This window comes from Lonchura striata, chromosome 9 (genome assembly GCF_050655825.1).
Source record: "Lonchura striata isolate lonStrDom1 chromosome 9, ASM5065582v1, whole genome shotgun sequence".
Taxonomy (NCBI): Eukaryota; Metazoa; Chordata; class Aves; order Passeriformes; family Estrildidae; genus Lonchura; species Lonchura striata.
Window position 1 is genome coordinate 8130382 of NC_140711.1, and position 14759 is coordinate 8145140.

Genomic DNA, 14759 nt, shown 5'->3' on the forward strand with positions numbered 1-14759 from the left:
CAGGGTTTCCTATGTGTGGACTGGGAGCAGGGCTGTGAAAGTTTCTCAGGGATAAAGCAGGCTGATCTGATCACGAAGCCCATGATGCTGAGGTGTGGGGTTGAATAGGCTTCTCTGGAATGACTGGGTTTGCTGGAACTCAGTATGTGTTTAGATCCAATCAGGCCTTGCTCACCCACTGTTAACTTTGTGCCAGGAGTTGCTTTGTAGCACTGAAGCAGTATCAGTGTATTCTTGTGTGATTTCCTGATATATTAGAGCTATAATTAGCTGTTCATGTTGCAGAGGTAACCAGGAAGCCTGTAAGGGCTTTTTGTACTGCAGGAATCTAACACTGACAGTCATTTACAAAACAATAGAGTAAAATGGTGTCCCTTAATCAAATCTTTCTGTATTCTGACAGAAGAGTTACATTCATGTGTACTGACATGAGTTTATGAAGAGAAACGCTTTTGACTAGAGACAGTTACCAGAGAGACTGTTACATTTTCTGGAAAATTACTGAATAATATTTCTTTGACAGTGATTTCCCTGGAGCAGGACAGTAACTGTCCTCCCTTTCTCCTGGCAGGCTGCACCACTGACATCATGACAAGTGACCACAGTCCTGTGTTTGCCACCTTTGAAGTGGGAGTCACCTCACAGTTCGTTTCCAAGAACGGTCAGTCAGGTTGGGTGCATGTGTGCCACCTTCACCTTGGATACAGAATCCATTGCTTTGTATATGCTGAGAGAAAAAGCCAATTCTTTAAGAGCCCACTCAAAAATGCCCTCTCTTTATCTCCTACTGAAAGTGACATTACTTTCCCTTCCTCTTTCCTAGACTCCAAATACACAGATTCCCAAGGGGAGATAGAATTCCTGCACTGCTACGCTACTCTGAAGACTAAGTCCCAGACCAAGTTCTACATTGAGTTTCATTCTAGCTGCTTAGAAAGTATGTGTTTGCCCATCTTTCTATCAAAGTTTTCTGCATGTTTGGATTAGTTCTTCCCTTTCTTGCTTTGCTCTTAAAAAATAGCTATGTGGATCATTTGTTCCAATGCAAAAAAAGGGATGTCCTAAAGATTTGCTGTAGTTTGCAAGACATTCTATACTATCAGCAATACAATGCAAACCCCACACCAAAGGTAGCTGAAATCCATGCTTAGACATGTAGCCTTCCAAACAGTTTTTCCACCTTGTTTGTCAATCTAATTATTTTCTTGATGGAAACATATATTATCCTTGCTTATCACACAGAAAATGCCTTCATAGTAAAGACATGATTGATTAAATTTCTAATTGTGACTGCTACAAATGATCACGTGATTTCAAAATAAAGCATCTGCATTTTCCTAGCAAAAATAATTAAAAATAATTAAATTAACCTGATTTAACAAAAAATAAGTCATAGGATCAGCTACAAGGGAAATGAATGCTAGTAATGTGACTTTGTAAGTGGGATGGTGTACCCCACAGTACTGCAGATTTTACTGGCTGTGCCCATGCTGTGGGGCTGAGTCTCAGCTGTTTATGTAACACAAGCCTACGTGCCCTTGCTGTGGGTTTTTTAAAGCAATCTCCCATCACAGAACTGCTCTTGTAAGTGGGACAGCAAGCCTTTGGTGGATGCTTCATCACATTATCGCATGTCAGAGCGCTGTGTCAAAGACAGTTCCATAAAAGATTATTTTTTTGGCTGTATCAAAATTTGCATAAATTTCTATGGAAACAGTGTATTACGAATCTTAAATTAGAATTTCAAAAGTATGCTATCTTGAGTGGCGTAGGAAGAGCTGTCATGTTCTTATCCTCCGGTCCATGTATGCACTGATCTCCTCAGTGCCAAGTTTAACTGCAAAATGAAACCATTTAACAATACTCTAGCAAAACCACTTGCAAATTTACTGTGTAAAAATTCATCCAAAGCCCAGACTTTAAGCTTCTTAATGCTTTTAAAATTTGTGTCCAAGTAGGAAAATAATCATAGGCTTTTTGGAGACATAGTGAAGAGGATTTGTAGCCCAGTTCTTGCTGTCTCTCTTCTGGTAAACTCCTTTATTGTCTTTTTGCAGGCTTTGTAAAGAGCCAGGAAGGAGAAAATGAGGATGGAAATGAAGGGGAGCTTGTGGTAAAGTTTGTCGAGGCACTTCCAAAGGTAAACTGGGACTTATACTCCATATTCGTATGGAAGAGAAGCTTCCACTTTTATCCCATAAGCAATGTTAGATATTTTACTTTCATAAATACTACTTTCAGAAATATTGTTGTGGTCTTGTTTACACTTAAAGGGACTGTAAGAATGCAGGATGGGCTTAGGCTAAACAGAGTATGTTGTAAGCAGGAAAGGACTTTCATGTCTATTAAGAATTTTGCTGGTGTGATTATGCCATTCAGGACCATGACTTTTTTCTCACCTTTTTAGAGAACACAATGCTGGTTTGAGCAGGCCTATTTTCATTTTTTAGTTTTAAATGGAAAATAAAACATCCTAGAGAGTAACTCTGCCCTGGAGTTTCTTTGCCTGGTCAGATAAAACTTGCTGTATTTTAGGAAAGTTGATTAAGTACTTTTTACCTGTGTTAAAAAGAACATGAGTGTCTAGAAGTCGTATTCTGAGTGTCAGTGTCAGACACAAGTTCTGTCCTTGAGATCAGAGCTATTCTTCATTTCTTAGCATGGTGGGAGTTGAAAGAACTACAGGAGCTCCTGGATTTGGAGCAAATGTGCATGTCAATACCTTTCTAAATAGCCCAGAAGTGCTGACTTTGGAAATAGTGCCTTACACTGAGAAACTGGGGAAAGGCTCTACAATAAGTGATTGCAACAACAGCCAGACAGATTTTTGGGAACAGACTGTAATCAGTGTCCAGATGCCTTCCTCCTCAGGAAGTCCTCAGGACTATAGGAGAAAACTGCAGATCATCTTGTGTCAGATTTGCCGAATTCCATTTTCTGTGCTGGGACTCAGAGTGCAGCCTTCTACCACAGATATCCAGATATTATCAGAGGCTGATCCTGGAAGTGACATGATAGCCTCATGGGTTTATCCAGCAGCATTTTCTTCATTTGGGACTGAGTCCCAAGGAGAAGTGTGCTCCTATCAACCATGTGTTGTATTGACCCACCTTAACTTGTCTTTGCAGCTGACTCCAATTATTTCAGACCCGGAATACCTACTGGATCAACATATCCTGATCAGCATTAAGTCATCAGATAGTGATGAATCTTATGGTAAGTGCTTAGCTTTAAAGTTCTGGATGAATCAAAATCAACTTAGATTTTTTCAAATTACTGAAAGAGTGGGAGAGAACAGAAGTAACTCCTATAGACTGAACATCTATGATTTAGAACTCAACATACACAGAAATATACATTCACTGTGTGCAATATTTTGTGAAGTAATTATGATTAAGGGTAATATGAACTCAAAGCAACAACCTGTGTGAGCTTTACCAGCTCTAAAAGAGCAGTGGTTCAAAAAAAAGTCCTTTACAGGAACTAAATCAGGAGTCAGCATGCTTAAATGCATTTATTTAGAACATACAAATCCTGTTTCGCTTGCACTTACTTGAGGCATTTCTCCTGGCTACAGAAAAGTATTTGGTTGTGCTTGTGACTCCCAGATTGTCACTAGCCAGAGAATGCAGTCCTTGTCCACAGAAGGCTCTTTGCCTAAATCCCATTAACAGCAATAGCAACCATGGGCTCATCTTTTCCTTACCAGGAGTGGAAGCTCAGAACCCTGAAATTACTCACAGGTAACTTTGATGCCCAAATCCTTCACACATACATGAAGTAAAATAAATGCCCCTAATTTCTCAGGCAATATGATGCCCCTTACTGTGATCCAAAGCAGATTCTGTCCAGTAATTACATACCTGTCAGTGCATTGGTAGTAGATTACACAAAATATTTCAGTGATTCATTTCTCAGTCCCAGCCTCCTTGTCTCCCTGTTGTCTTTTAGGGGAAGGCTGCATTGCCTTGCGAATAGAAGCAACAGAATCCTTAGCTCCTATCCATACTGTGCTGACACACCATGGAGAGAAAACGGGGATCTTCCAAGGTGAAATCAAGTTACAAACATCACAAGGAAAACAGAGAGAGAAACTGTATGGTAAGGAGCATCATCATCTCGGCAATGCTCATGCTAAAGAATGCTCACCTCAAAAGATTTCTGATAGCGATCAAGCAATTGAAAATTATCTCTGCAGTGCCTGCAGTCACAGAGAGTGCTTTTGATGCTGAGTGCAAGGAGGTGTGAATATGGTTAGCTCTCATGAGCATTCCTGTACTCTTTCAGGAAGGCACAACAATTGGATTCCGTGGGGTTTTTCATCATTCAAGTAAATTCAGCAGACTGAGAGAGCCCCCTGTCTGTCACCTGCACTGGTTTTATTGAATGAGGATATCTTCCACTTGTGACATGACACACTCCATGCTAAGCTCTCCCTACTCCAGTCATTCTGGGGAGCAAAGAGTATGTCAGGCTCTCAATGAGCAGTTCCTTAGCTAGAAGATCACAAACTTTGCTTTTTTCACCTTGCTATCTTTTGTGCTCATTCAGAGTACAGAAGCAGCCGTTTACAATTGTTCTCAATGGTAAAATGACTGTATGTGGCTGTTTGGTGGGTCATGACCTTTGTACTTCAAACCACACATTTCTTCCTCTGTCAACAACACATGACATATATTAGTGGGTAGTTAAAAACCTAACAGCAACAACAGTTTAAAACTGCCCATCACTCTGATGGACAAAGAGAGATGCCTACAGGAACACAGAAAACTTGAGCAGACAGACTCTGGAGATATGTGTGCCCCTTCTTTCCTTCAGATTTTGTCAAGATTGAACGTGATGAAATCACTGGTCAGAAACCAAAGAACATCAGCAATTTAGAGCCTAACAAAGACTGGGATCAGACTAACAGGTAAAGGGCAAGTGCATAAGTCAGCTCCAGGAAAATGTTTGGCACCATAAATGCAAAGTTGGGCTTGCTGTGGGAGCAGCATCAACAGGTGTGCTGAGCACTGGGAAGTGGTTCTGTGGTCAGTACTGGTTAATGCTCCTGTGCCCAAAGGTTCAAAAGCTGAGAATGCATTAACCAGAGTGGGTCCCTGAACCGTCTTTAAAAAGACCCTTTTATTTCCAACAGAAAGTCAAAATCTACTAATCTGATGGCCAGAGAGGCAGCAGCCATCGCTCGCTACTGGGGGAGTGCTGTCTCTTCTCCAGACAGCCTGGGAAAGGAGGATATCTTACGGTAACCTCGCCACCTAAACAAATTGGCTTTTCCTTTCCAAGAGTCATAGCATGAGTCTGAGTAAGGCTGTCCTTTCACCTGTTTTCACTGCGGCTTGTCCTTGCAGGCAGCTTCTGGCTGGGCCCAGAAATCCATAACAGCCCCTATATGTGGCTGCAGGAGTTGAGTGCTCTCTGCAGCCTGGAAAGGGAAGCATCTGCTATAGGTACAGGAACTATTTTAGGGGTGGGGGAGGTTGTCTTGACCCAGCTGTTTCTTCTCCAGTGATCAAGGGGAGTGAGGTACTAACAGGACTCCCACTTATTCACTGATTCTGAGGCAACAGTGACCAAAAAAAAAAAAAGTAAAAAAAAGTAGGTGGTATTGAATCTAAGCAGTCAGTGGACACTAACTTCTTTGTAGCTAAAAGGGAGACAAAAAACCTCAAATGTATTTGTGCATGTACCTCCCTAACAATATTTCTTCTCTTGAGCAGCTCCACCCCTACAGACATCAGCAACCCCAACTACCTGGGCATGGCTGCCTTCTCTCAGCAGCCTGCTGCAAGCTGCCAGCTTAAGCAGACATCTTCATCAGAGCAAGCACCTTCCCTCTGGAACTATGAGCAGCAGTCCAAAGAGAACGCCTCTCTAATGGGGCAGTGTCAGTCATCCTCCACATCACCCTCCTTGTCACCTCTATCTCCAAAACCATCCCTCCAGCCTACAGCAAACAGAAGCATTTGTAATTGGAGTCAAGAGTACCAGTGAGTGTTTGAGTTTTGCACTGAGGCTGGGCTCCTCTCTCCTGTCATTCTGCACAGTCACTGTTTCATTATCTGTTTAGAGAGTTCAAGGTGCAGTGTATTCTTTACATATTTTATCTGTAGAATTAGAAAGATAAGTGAAGGTCACAAGTGCAGACATGGCATTCTCAAAGCAAACTAGTATAGCAGTTCCTCAGACTTTTGTGAAAGGAAAGCCAAAGATAATGAGGTAAACTTACAATTAAATAATGGAATCTTAGAATCATAGAATGGTTTAAATTGGAAGGGGCCTTAAAGCTTATCTCATTCCACCCCCTGTCATGGGGAGGGACACCTTCCACTGTCCCAGAGTGCTTCAAGCCCCTTGCAACCTGGCCTTGGACACTTCCAGGGATGGGAGAGACAGAGCTTCCTTGTGCCAGGGCCTCAGCACCCTTCTTCCTAACATCTAGCCTAAATCTCTCCTCTGATATCTTAAAACTTCCCTCTTGTCCTGTCACTATCTGAACTCTCCCTCCTTTGTGTAAGTCCTTTTTCGGCACTGGAAGACTGCCATGAAGACTGCTTGGAGTCCTCTCCAGACTGAACAACCTGCTGTCTCAGCCTGATATATGGAGGTTTAATTCTCTAGCAAAAGAAGAGAAGGAGAAATTTATAAAGTTGACTGTAATAACAAAGAAGAAAAGGATTCCTTAGGCATACCATGCTGTATTGGTAGCAAGAGGAGATTGACCTAGTTGTAAAATGCCACAGTATGGTGTGCGTTCTTATTTTAAGCCTCTAGACAACCATTTCCATCCTCTCTGCCAGATCTGAATATTAGCATTCAAATTCAGATTGTGTGTGTCGCAGAGTCATCAAAGGACCTGGCACAGTTTGGCTCAGTAGTTTATCTGTGTTTAAAAAGAAGACAAATATCACTTTGACAGGACTGTAACCTAGCAGGGAGTTTACACAATGCTATGCATATCTGTTCTCTGCTGCCGTGTTACTAATGATGAAACAAAGTAAAACACTTCTGTTCTCTCTCCCTGAGTTTGTTTTCCTGTTGCCCCTTAGGTAGTCAGTTTAATTTGCTCACACATTTACTATTCATGTCCTCTCTAAATCAGTCAGTGACTGTCTTGCCTGCTCTTTACAAGTCTCCTTTTCATCCTGCTTCCATGACTGTAGGCTGCCTGATGTGGGAATATCCATAGCAGAGCCTGTGCTGCAGGAGGAGGGGCAACAAAGGCCGGAGATGTTCGAGAACCCACTGTATGGCTCCATGGGCTCCAGGGGCAAGGTGGCTCCCAAGAAAGAGCAGGAGTATCCCAAGGCCTTGCGGAAAGAGCAACCACCGCTGCCTGAGCAGAGCTGTCATCTCACAAAGCCACAGGAGCCTGAGTGCAGCAAGACCTCTGGCAAACAGCCATCACCACCTTTCCTGGTGCCCACACAGCGATTCCGGTCCTACACTTCTTCCTGCCAATTGGAAGAAAAGAATACAGGGGAAAAGAGTCAAGGCAAACCAAAGATGACAACACCATTGGAAAACTCAGCACCGCTCAAAAAACTCATGAAGCCATCAAGGGCTGAAGTCAGCCTGAGCATCCAGGGACAGCAGAACAAGCCACCCCTTCCCTCCAAGAGCCGGGCAGTGCTGGATATGCAGAACTCCAAGGGCCGCGATTATCGGGACAGTTCAGAGCTGCCGCACTCCGGGAAGCACCGGATGGAGGAGGGCCCGGTCAGCAGGACAGCTACACCGGTGCGTTACTCGTTACTTGGTGAATGAAGTGGGGTGGGAGTTGTCTTGGGCTGTGATATCATTGCGACTAGAGTAGTATTGGCTCAGTCACCAAGTCCTCACTCCATGGTTCCTAGTCAAGCTTAGTGCTGTCCCACAAACCTACAGGGTTTAGCTTTGCAAGAATTTTTATGTTCTTCTGGACTGTTTAAGCATGGTGGTCCACAAGAGGAATGCAAATAGTCAGTACGTTGCTATGTCTTATTTTGGGCACACTGTGCTGTTCCTGAAAGTGGCTGATCCTGGCCTGATAGCACAGATCTGTAGTACTGGGCAATGGATTTGCTTTGCTGCAAGTAATAAAAAGATGATTAAAAGTAGTTAGTAGTTAGTGGAAAACACTAGAACAGTGTGTCCAAAACCATTACTGAATGCTCTACAGAAATAATCAGATATATCCTTTCCTGGGCTGGTAGGTTTATTTATTGTGGTTTGGTTTAGTTTTGTGTTGTTTTTGGGGTTTTTTTCAACAGAACATAAGAGCTGTATGAGAAGGAGTAGGGGAGGCCTTAGTAAGTGCATTTGGGAGAAAAAACTCACTTGAGCAGGCTGTAGGATCTTTTTCTTTTCCATCTCCATCAAAACTTGTAGATTTGACAATATACAAGCTGATATCTTCTCTTGACTCTACAGTGAACACGACACAGCAGCTGGTGGTACCCTAGGAGCAATCCTGATGGGAAGAACGATGGAGACTACTGCTTTGTTCACACTGATATCCTCTAGTCTGGTTCTAAAAAGGACTGAGAAATTTTATTTTTGAGGGTACAGCCCTCCCTGTGATTATGAAAATGTTCTAGCTGAGAAGTTTATCCTATGTTGCTCAGACCAAGAGGGGCCAGGACCACAATACCTGCAAGTTATTCTTTTGAGTGTCACTTTGGTACTTCCATTAAAGGGGGGTGGTCAAGTACATGCATTAGTAAATGTTTTGGAAAAGAGGATGGTACGGTACAAGGACTAGGAGATGGAAAGGGTGCATTGAGAAAAAAAAACCCTTCCTGCAAAAGAAAGATTTCTATTTTGTGTTACAGGATTGCTATTAAAGAGTGATATGTAAAAGAAAGCATCTTAAAAGCGGTACAGCTCCAAAAGCATGTCCTAACCATGGAGCAAGGAGGTCAGAGAGGGTGGGGAAAGAGTCTGAATAGCAGATACTGATGCAGGTCACACTCTCAGTGGAGCCAGCCTTGCCTGGAGCTCGGGGCTGCATCCCTGCACCACCCCAGGGACACAGCAAGTGAGGGCCAGCCCATGGCACTGTGGCTCCTTTGCCTTCAAGCAGACCCTGCTTTGATACCCCAGCAAAAGAGGGAAACACCAGAACCACAGGCAGAAAGAGGGGAAGAGGAAGGGGCCATGGGAGCCCTAGGAGTAAAACTGCCTGGAGGGGCAGAGAGCAGTACCCCAGCCTGCCTGGCAGCAAGCACTCTGCTTTGGAGGACACTGGCCAGCTGGTTTTGGAGCATTCTTAACAGACTAATGCTCACCTTACTGTACACTTTTGTTCATTGACTGAGAATGAATAATGTTAACATACTTGTAATTTCTGTTATATTTGTGTTAAGTATTAATGCTGTGGTTATTATTAGACTAAGCCTGTTGTGACTTAATCACTGCTACTGTTTCCATGTTGATTACTTAAAAAATAATAAAATAGTCACATTTTTGGTCATTCTTTATTGAAAATACAGAACTGCCTGTCACATGATACAGCTTTAGGTGGGTGTTACACCAGCTTGCTCACTGACAGATAAAGCACCAAAGGCACCAAGGAGAGCAGAGAAGACACAACTGAGAATGCAGAACTGAACACAAGCTGCACTTTCTTTGACATCTCTGAGGCTGAGTTCCTCTTGCCAAACTAGGCACATTTCTCTTCCATCTCTGCTGTTGTTCAGTGAAGTTGGTACAGGCAGTATGAGCAAAAGACATAAACTGAAGGATATGAATTGCCCAAAAATGTACTGATTTTCCCCAGATGTAATATCCATAAGCTTCCAGCGTCCTTTATTTTAAGTTCTTAAAATAGCTGGAGTCTTTTTGTACTTATTTCCATGGAGACCCAGCTGTCAAAAATGCTTGAAGTTTCCAGCTACAGGATGTTATGTTGCAGAACACAGTAAGTTTTAAACCCCCCATTTCCTGCCTGCACCTGTTGCACCTAACACCAATTTCCTTGTCCTCTGTGTACAACAACCACAGGGCACCTTTAAGCCTTTTCCTAAGATGTTGTGGGTGACACATTTTCTTCCTGATAAAGGTATAGTCTTAGGGAAAATGCCTCAAGGAAGAGGAAAAACAGAAAGAAAACCAAATTAAGGTGAGTTACTCCAAAATACCAAGGGGATAATTCTGATGCTAGAAATAACATTGCTTAAGCCTGTAATCTACTGGGACCAAGCACCCTTTTTCTGTACAGCTTAAAACTAACCATTTAGTCACTATCCTCCCACTTGTTTTTAAAATGCTAAAATTTTACGATGTTTTTCAGTTGTCCTTGTGATAATACAATAATAGTGATTGAAGGGACGTGTTGTCTAGAAATTAATTTATTCACCCCCAGACCAAGCTCCTTATTTTTATAACATTGCAAAGGCTCAGATATTTATGTGTGAATAAACTGCGGGTGTCAGTACTAAGTGACCAAGGTGATGCAGGACACTTCCCAGACACCTCCTAACCAGTATCAGTAGATGGACTGGAAATAGACAATACCCAGATATTTCACTTTTATTTCCAGAGTCTCTTTTCCTGACAGAAATCAACACTTTCCCCTGTGGGACATTTGCCAACAAGACTCTGTCCCTGCTGTCATTTGCGATGTTCCTTGCTGATAACACAGATCAAAGGTGCAGCCAGTGGGCTGGGCTTGGGGAAGTGACGGGTGCTGCAAAGCCTCCCGATCATCAGCTGCATGTGTGGTGCTCATGTTGTTGAGGCTGAAGTATTTAGTGACGGGGTCAATAGCTTTTCCTGTTCTCTCTGCCCAGCTGGCACTGTCTCACATGCTGGTCACACCTGCCACCAAAGGGCTGCCGCAGTCCCCAGGGCATTCCTGAAAGGCCTACGGAAGGATTTGTTATGCAAGTGCTACAAAATAATCCAAATACTCCTTTCAATGCAGGAAAGGTGTTAGCTGCAGAGGTACGAGATGTTCTTTCTAAATATATATGTAAGCAAACATCAAGTTATTACTCACATGAATATGAAAAAGATCCTCCTAACTCTACAGTGTGTGCATGGTGTTGTTTCAAATGCGGCTCCTAATAAGAAGTATTTTAAGATTGCACTTATGTTAAACTACTGAAGTTTCTCAGAAATTCTTTCAGAGTTGAATCCCAGGTTGACAGTTTCTTTTTGCCTACTGTAATTTGCTATATTTTTTCTACATTATCTTATTATGCATCATTACAAAGCATTATCTCGTTATGCATCACCAAATCTCCCTGAACTTTTAAGTTCATTACCATTATTTGGTTTAATTAATTTTATTTGCAGATAATCTTTGCTCTAGCTCCCAAGTCAGCTAAACTAAAGGATACTTCAATTTACCCTTGTAGATCAAAATTAACTGACATTCTTCTGTAGATCTCAGAAAACTGTGATCAGAACTGTTTTACAAACCCCAGTATTGCAGAAGCCATCACAAAAACCAGACACGGGTCTGCTGAATGTGATGCTTGGACTGTAAAATCTCCAGAGGCCCATCCAGACCCAGCTATTCCATACTTGTGTGGTTCTATTTAACTGAGACCATTCTGTCCCTGGGATGATAATCTGCTACACATTACAGTTATTATTAACACTTTACTGCATTTTTTTCCCAAGGTCTTGTCTAGATTACACAAGAAAACAAATTAGTCTCTCTTATCATGATGTATTAGATTATATCATAACTAATAAAGATGGCACAGAACAGGGTAGTACATGTTGGGCTTGAGAGAGAATGCATGGATGGAAATGGATGAAGGTGTCCAGCAACATGCAGAAAGGTTACAGAAAAGCAACTAGCAAAGATTTTGTGGAAGGAGAGGGAACCCAACAGAAGGGAGGTGGGTAAAAGCTCTCACTCATAGAAACAGGTCAGACAAGGGAAGAAAGTAAAGGCAGCAAAGAGACTGGAAAATATAGAGACCTTTGCAACAGAAAGGATGGAGAGTTAGCACAGAATTTATGTCTGCTCCATACTTCACAGTAATTTGTATCTTCACATGATTTGAAGTACAAAGAAAATGACCAGGAGTGGGACATGTTCCCTCTTTTAAAGGTAAGATCCAAAACAAAGCTGAATTTGAAAATGGTGTTTTGAGAGTAACTTTGGGAAGAATATTGGTGATCAGTATCTTCCTGGAAAATTAGCATTTCTGGTTCCCAGTCAGGAAGCAGTGAAGGAAGTAAGTGAATCTGAGCACCAAGCTTCAGGGAAACATCCCATCAGAACCTGCTCCACTCACCTTACAGCAGGGATTCGTTCTGTCACCTGAGTGTCATTTAGAACACAGCCAGCTCAGACTCAGAACTGGGCTGCAGGGGTCCCTGATAGGACCCTGCAATCCATTCACCACGTCAGCAAAGAGTAAACTACAAAATCCTTCACCATGTTTTCAAGTGGCCTTATAATCCTCCAGCAGCAGAGATTCTCATCTGCCTCAAGCAGCCTGTTTTGAGCTTCACCAGCTTTTACCAGCCCTTCCTCATCTCTAGCAGCCATTTTTGGGGTTAACTTTAGGCCCTTTCAGTGTAATCCTGTCCCACGTAAACATGCAGATCAGGGTATTGTCTTATTTTTCTGACATGCATATTTACATAGTGCTGTCATATTTCCCATATGTCTTCTCCTTGTTAGGGTAAACAATTCCAACTGTCCAAGTCTTCCTTCTGGATCAAATCTCCTATATACATTTGTCATTCCTGCTGGGATGCTTTGACATTCTCAATTCTTCCTGAAATGTGCTAGCTAAAGCTGGACACGTCTCCACTGGAAGTCCTGCTTTTCCCTCTATGGATGTGGAGTGCAATATTTGTTGGAGGCACAGGTTTTGCTTCTTCACTGCAGAAGGAGCTTCCTGACAAGCAGAGTAATTTGTTGGTAGTCTGAAATTTTTACTCCTGAATAATTGTTGAAAAATTTGCCAGATTTTGATGCTGCTGGTGGCAGAAAGGTGCTTCAAGTGAAGAAGCCACTTTTAGCCAGAACAAGCTGTTTTGTCACGTGTACTTACAGTTCTTGTGGATATAAAAAGAGAGCAGGATGACAGATGATGACATGGAGCAGGCATGTGCTATTGGACAGATTTCCAGAAACCTCAGATATATTTAAGAATATTGTATTGGAATGGGGAAAGCATTGTTAGCAGGTACTAAAGAAAAGGTAAAGAATATCAGATTGTCCTGCCCACTACAAAAATCAAAGATTACAGAAAGGTAGAAATCTGTAACATAGTGTGATTTTTATAAATTCAAACACATACAGATGACAATTAATTTGAGTCCTTCCCTTGGAATATTCTAGCAGCTGCTGTAAACAGTAAAACATACAATGTTTGATGTAATTCATGCTTGAGGACACACTTTTTTTTTTTTTTTTTTTTTTTTTTTTTTTTTTTTTTTTTCCCATGTCTTTACTACTCACACTCATTCTTTTTCCTGCCTTGCTGAAATAAATTGGGGACAATTATTTTCCCTCCCAGTTTTAGTGAGAAAAGCCAGCTCTCAAAAATGAGCAGAAGGATTTATTTTTGAAGGGGCTAAAAAAAAGCAGGGGATTGGCAGTTCAAATTCAGTGAGGAGCTTGGAGGCTGATTATATATTAAAGCCTCAGGAGAGGAGTTATTGAATCTTGTATTTTTGTATCTTTGCCTTTCCCTTTTCCTCATGCTTTGGTTGCTTTCCTCTTTCTCTGCAAAGGATAAAGATGTAGAGAAGAAGATCTGACAGGATGAATTTCTCTCAGCACTGCCCTTTAAGAGTTCAGTAACTTTAGCTGTAGAATTAGGACTTTACCTTACAGTTGTTATAACTGACCCAGACCCTGAATAGCAAAGAGTTACAAAAGTTTTCTTGAAAACAATAAAAAAATTTGCAAAACAAAAGGGACAGTGCTGGGAATGTGGCCAAATGCCAGAGGCTCAAGCACAGAATGGTGGCTCCACCTTTTATACCCCTGGTGTTGCATCAGTTTTATGCATATTTATTTTGATTTTACACAGTCCTGCTCCATGTCACTCTTTCTGGCATTGACGTAGTTTCATCACTGTGGTCATCAGGGTTATCAGTGGATGAAGTTCTACTCCTTTTAAGGTCATGTCTCAAAGGTTTGGCTGTCCAACGTAAACTCATAAACCTACGTAACAACACACAAAACCATCCTCACAACTAGACCATTGTAACAACATCAACCACTTTATAACACATATCATTAATATTAACAACATTATAATATCTAATATCAATTCATATAATACCCTGTGAAAGCAAATTCAACTTGTTTCTCACACAGTTAGAGGTAATTTTAAGTTTTTAAACAACTAATTTGATTTGGTGATGTATAAGTAGAATGAAATAGGCTGTGTGCTTACACTTGGCCAAATCAGCTTTACAGAGAATGCACATAACCTCCTGCATTGTGTACTTTGTAAAACAGAGCATGAGCTATTATTAACTCAACCAGCAGCACACTCTACTCCAGTCTAATAATCTAGTGAATCATCTATTTCACGCTATTACAATTTCATAATTGCATCTTCATTCACTTACTCAAAAGAAAAATAAAGCAATTTAGACAGTCCAAGACAAAAAGCATTATGAGTTCTGCCCAGTTTCTAATTAAATTACAATAATACAGTTACCTAATACATTACTTAGAAAGTTAATGTCAGGAAAATCCGCAAGTGCCAGAGGTTTATGTCCAAAAAGGAGTCAGAGGAGTCCTTCAACTTCATTCAAATAAAGGGAGAGGGTCTATCGGGCTTTTCTCT

At 41.6% G+C, this 14759-nt stretch overlaps 1 protein-coding gene across 2 annotated transcripts in view; it reads left to right on the top strand.

Moving 5' to 3' along the window:
* INPP5D (inositol polyphosphate-5-phosphatase D) overlaps nt 1-9454 on the top strand; it is a 52101-nt gene extending 42647 nt beyond the window's left edge. The window contains exons 19-28 of one of the 2 annotated variants that reach the window (XM_021544364.3): nt 572-661; nt 824-937; nt 2058-2140; nt 3129-3216; nt 3952-4101; nt 4819-4912; nt 5138-5245; nt 5721-5990; nt 7164-7740; nt 8413-9454. In XM_021544364.3, the coding sequence (XP_021400039.2) occupies nt 572-661; nt 824-937; nt 2058-2140; nt 3129-3216; nt 3952-4101; nt 4819-4912; nt 5138-5245; nt 5721-5990; nt 7164-7740; nt 8413-8415 (1577 nt within the window). In that variant the 3' untranslated portion in view covers nt 8416-9454. The remainder of the gene's footprint in view (nt 1-571; nt 662-823; nt 938-2057; nt 2141-3128; nt 3217-3951; nt 4102-4818; nt 4913-5137; nt 5246-5720; nt 5991-7163; nt 7741-8412) is intronic. The other variant, XM_021544365.3, reaches the window with a different exon arrangement.
* The last annotated feature ends 5305 nt before the right edge of the window (nt 9455-14759 follow it).